The sequence below is a fragment of the Sphaeroforma arctica genome (genome assembly GCF_001186125.1).
Source record: "Sphaeroforma arctica JP610 unplaced genomic scaffold supercont1.294, whole genome shotgun sequence".
NCBI classification, from domain to species: Eukaryota; class Ichthyosporea; order Ichthyophonida; genus Sphaeroforma; species Sphaeroforma arctica.
This window is the reverse complement of record NW_014040264.1, coordinates 44,433-49,187: the sequence shown is the minus strand read 5'-3', so window position 1 is coordinate 49,187 and position 4,755 is coordinate 44,433. Positions and strand designations below refer to the sequence as shown.

Genomic DNA, 4,755 nt, shown 5'->3' with positions numbered 1-4,755 from the left:
ATGTGTGTGTGTGTGTGTGTGTATAAACATATACACATGCGTGTTTACGTACATTTAAACATTCAAATTTGTATACAAGTATTACAAAGCACGTATACTGATGGTTCTGTGCCACGTCTACCTCCTTGCAGTTTATACGAACTCTGCGACTGCTTGAATCTTCGGCTGCGCATCGCACTGTGTGGGCTTTGGTTGCGGAGAGGCTGCGTACGATCTCGGTACAAGCAGATACATTGGAAGTATTATCATATACGCAAAAGCATAGTACAACACCACAGAAACACTCACACAACGGCTTTCTACAGCCAGCTATACATAGTGGACCATCTCACACTCACACGCACACACCCAGTGGTGTGATACAGCAGGAGCCACAGTTTAGAATATCATGTGGGCACCATCACGATAGCGTACCACACACATCCACACACACTGAATCATTACAATCAGAAGCACGTGGTGAACCGTCACACAAACATGCACACAAGGACGCACAGCCGACTACACTCAGTGCGGATATACCGCCCCCGTCAATGGCACATGCGACTACCTCAGAGTTCACACCGTCACAGTCACCGTACCGGCCAGCAAGCCCTCAAGCTGTATTGCCAGACAACGACAACGGCAGTGTGCCTGTGTACGCTGATGTAGGTAATGGGGAGCAAGATCGCACATGTACACGCATAGACCCTACACCTCCCTTTCCGCGCATACACATACAGCAGCCGTGTTCGGTGAAAGGTGTATCCACTGGTGGCGTGCTAGGCGATGGGGTGCCCGCAGACGTACCACAACACACTGTGGATAAACAGATTATCAATCGGAACACAGCCACGTCTAGCGGAGATGGCAGCAGTGTAGACGTCGATGATATCAGGTATGTCGTGGACTACGCAAGACAGACCGAAGGCGATTATTCAAGTATCGGTGTAGCAGGTTCAAGTACCGTTGTATTGAGTTCAGGTATTGGTACAGAATGTCCAAGTTCCACTTTATCGGGTTCGAGGGCCGGTATTTCAAGTTCGAGTTTTGGTCCAAGTACCGCTGTAGTAAGTCCAAATACCGATGTAGTAGGTTCAAGGAGCGGCATAATGGGTCCAGATGCCGGTATAGGCGATCTGGACATCACCGGTATAGGATATGTGGGTGATAGTACGTCAGCCACAAGTACGAGGCCGGGGGGTGGTGTGACAATGGGGATTACAAAAGAACAGGCCATCGCTGAAGGAGCGCTGAGCTGTGATTCCGGGATGTCAGATTATTCTGATCTGGAGGAGGACGCGTTCGAGATTGCCGATACTTCGGTGGCTACGTCTGATGTACGGCTAAAGAATACGACAAATGTGACAGATAGTAGTATCAATAGGAGTGATGTGGGTGCACATGCTGGATTAGATGGTGAAATGAACGAAACTGGCGGCGTGAAAATTCGTAGATGTGGTGTAGAATCCGACAATGAGGTTGATAAGGAGGAGGAGATGTTCTGGAGTAACCTTGGAGAAGCTTGGGATAGCGTTATAATCGACCATAGCTTATTAGAGGGGATGGATGCGGACTTCCAATCGAGCCCCAAGAGGGTATGTATGTACGAAAAGGGTGTGTGTACGAAGATAGCAAGCATCTACGAAATGAGTACGTCTATACGAAGTAGATATGCATGTACGAAAAGCGTCTGTATATCAGAAAGGGATGTATGTATAAAAGGGGTGTGTGTGTGTACGTAAAGAGTAAATGTGTATGTCTATACGGAACAGACTGTAAGTACGAAAGCAATTTGTATATACAGACAGCGTAAGCATGTATCACAAGGGGTGTGTGTATACTAATAGAGTGTATAAATGGCAAAGGGACCTGTGTGTACATCGAAAGATCGTGCGTGATTGGCCAGTGCTGCCAAGTAGCTATGGCTGTCTAAGCGGTACGCTACATGACGTTGAAATGTGTGTGTGCGTCTCATGGCGTTGTATCGTGTGTGTCTCTTGACGTAGTGGATTTAATGCAAAAATGTACACCATGTACACACACACACACACACACACACACACACACACACATATATATATATATATATATATATATATCATATGTTTACACATACGTGTATATACATATCATAAGCTAGCACGTACGTATATATACATATCCATTTGTTAACCCGTACACGTATCATGTCATACCAGTCCAGAACTACACATACCTGCTGTTCTACAGCATGTAACTGGTGATCTAGCCCTCTTAGAGTGTGTGTAGGATATGCATGCTTTTGTACACGTGATGCATCGACTTTGCTCGTGTGTATCCTGATACGTTGTTTATAGTATAATAATATAATAATATAACAATGTATCAATATATATACGTATATATAGACAGCCTTTGCGATTTAAAATCGGGGCTGCAACATCCGCTATACACGGAAAACTGTTCTTGCACTGCTTGGTTGTGTTTCTCGGTGTATACTTCTGAAGACACCACGCGTTCAGGGTAGTAGGGTGCAGGTTCTAGGATTAGAGTTTGAGGTTTAGCAACGCGTTTCTGGCCAAAGCACAACGTGTTGTATCTGCTTCTTAGTGTGCCCCTCTTTCGCTGGCACGTCTTCATTCTGCGCCACTTATAGCATTGAAAGTATAAAGTATGTTTCGGGGGGTTGCTAATCGAGTTTTGGGGGGTAGCTATCTAGTTTGAGGAGGGGGGGGGGAGAGTTTATGGCAGAGACATCGTACAAACTTCCGTTTATATATTTGGATTCCATCTATCTAGTTTTAGGGGGTAGCTATCTATTGCTAGCCCAAGTAAAATAGATTTGTACCGCATGTGCACACGCTAGTATCAGCAGTACATTTATCAGGAGTATTCGAGAGGGGGTGGGACTTGCAAGGCGGTGAAATATGGTTTGCACAAACACAGTACTACGAAAGCGGGGCAATGTTTCTATTTGTGTTCGTGAATTTGTGGAAAAAGAACGCATACAACGGCATTAATTCACACCTCAAACAAAACTATGTATGATACAAGTACTAGATATCTGCTATTCATAAGGATACCGGCAGATTTCTCTCGAGCACCCGTATACATATTGACCAGCTTTCCTCTTCACCAATTGCGATGAGCGAATACACCAAAATCTGAAACCCTAATAACGTCGTCCCATACTTAACAAATAGGAGGCAGAGATGATTGGCATTTTTTTTTTTAATACAGATCCAGATATGTATACAAATCTGATGTGCGCATCCGATAACTATGCTGTCGTAATCTGATTTTCGGATTCCTTCACAAAAACAGGAAGCTGAAAAGATGTCGACACTCTTTGGAACAGATCCGGCTATTCACCACCGCCCCGGTCGTAGGCGGAAGTTCAGTCGTGCTACAAGGTTACTGTACGACTAAATGGCTAATTGTGATTTATAATCTATAACAATGATCAATAAATACTAGTATAATTTGTATGTAGTATTGTAAGAAATAATGGTAGTCAGCATCTATAGCAATAAATATTTAATGAATACTTGGTATAATTCATATAGTATTGTAGCAAATAGTGGTATTAGCATTTATATATCAATTCGTTTTTTATCTATTTACTTCGTTAATTCGCACGTAGTAATGTAGGACATAGTGACATCCATTGCACACTTCAGTGATGTAACATGCACACTTGAGTGATGTAACTTGCACACTCAAGTGATGTGATGTAACGTGCACACTTAAGTGATGTAACATATCAGATGTACATGTGGAGGTTTAGCTATCCATTTGCATTCTGATGTGTGGCTAGGGAACTCGCTCAAACGTTCACCTCGATATATTTGCAAAGTGAACAACTACAATCTTAACATGAACTCAATTTGTAGGGACAATTGTATTTCGATTGATATATCTGTAAGTACATGTATATGCCAAACCTTTGAATAGTACATTATGCTGCCAATCTACACACAACCGCGACATATATGGTAAATTTGAAAGTATGTAAACAAAAAAATAAGCATGAGTTGATACCAATTGTCGCTTTTGCGTATTTTGGGCAAGTTCATTTGTCGTGAACTAGCAACACCGCCTCTGCACATATCTGTACTTTTATTAATAGAATAGGTACCACGCTCATCGCCGGAACTGATCTATAAGTACCTAGGAGAGTTCACCATGTCTATACGTTTGCAGGTAAAATAAACCCAAACAGATCGCTAAAACTGGGGCAAATTTTCTAAAGGGATACAATTTAACCATTTTCGAACGTATACATCACATTTACCAGGTAGCCAAATCTCAGAAAGAAAATTTGGTGTAACTGACATGCGGTAAAAGACCTTAGGTACACTAATGTCTGCACATATGTGTATAATATATATGTTTCTGTTGTTCTTTATTTACAACATCAAAATATACAACATACGTACAAGACCACGAATGCATAATATATACACACATACAATATATAATGGTAAATAGATAAGTATGTAGATAATTCATAACTCACTGTGCGCAATACGGATCCATAGCACCTTTTGTATTTGATATATTTTTCATCCATGTATGAATATGTACGTATATATATATATATATATATATATATATATATATATATATATATATATATATGTGTGTGTGTGTATATATATATATATATATATATATATATATATATAGTATATATAGTATATATATATATATATATATATATATATATATNTTTTATATATATATATATATAACTAATAATAATAATAAGTAGTAGTAGTACTAAGTATATAT

The 4,755-nt window shown here is 40.5% G+C and overlaps 1 protein-coding gene across 1 annotated transcript in view; it reads left to right on the top strand.

The window, feature by feature from the left end:
* Window positions 1-3,390, top strand: part of SARC_04915 (hypothetical protein) — a gene marked incomplete at both ends in the record, with an annotated part of 6,010 nt that extends 2,620 nt beyond the window's left edge. Inside the window, 2 exons of the mRNA XM_014301237.1 lie at window positions 132-1,577; window positions 3,286-3,390. Of these exons, the coding sequence (XP_014156712.1) occupies window positions 132-1,577; window positions 3,286-3,390 (1,551 nt within the window). The remainder of the gene's footprint in view (window positions 1-131; window positions 1,578-3,285) is intronic.
* Between the last annotated feature and the right edge of the window lie 1,365 nt (window positions 3,391-4,755).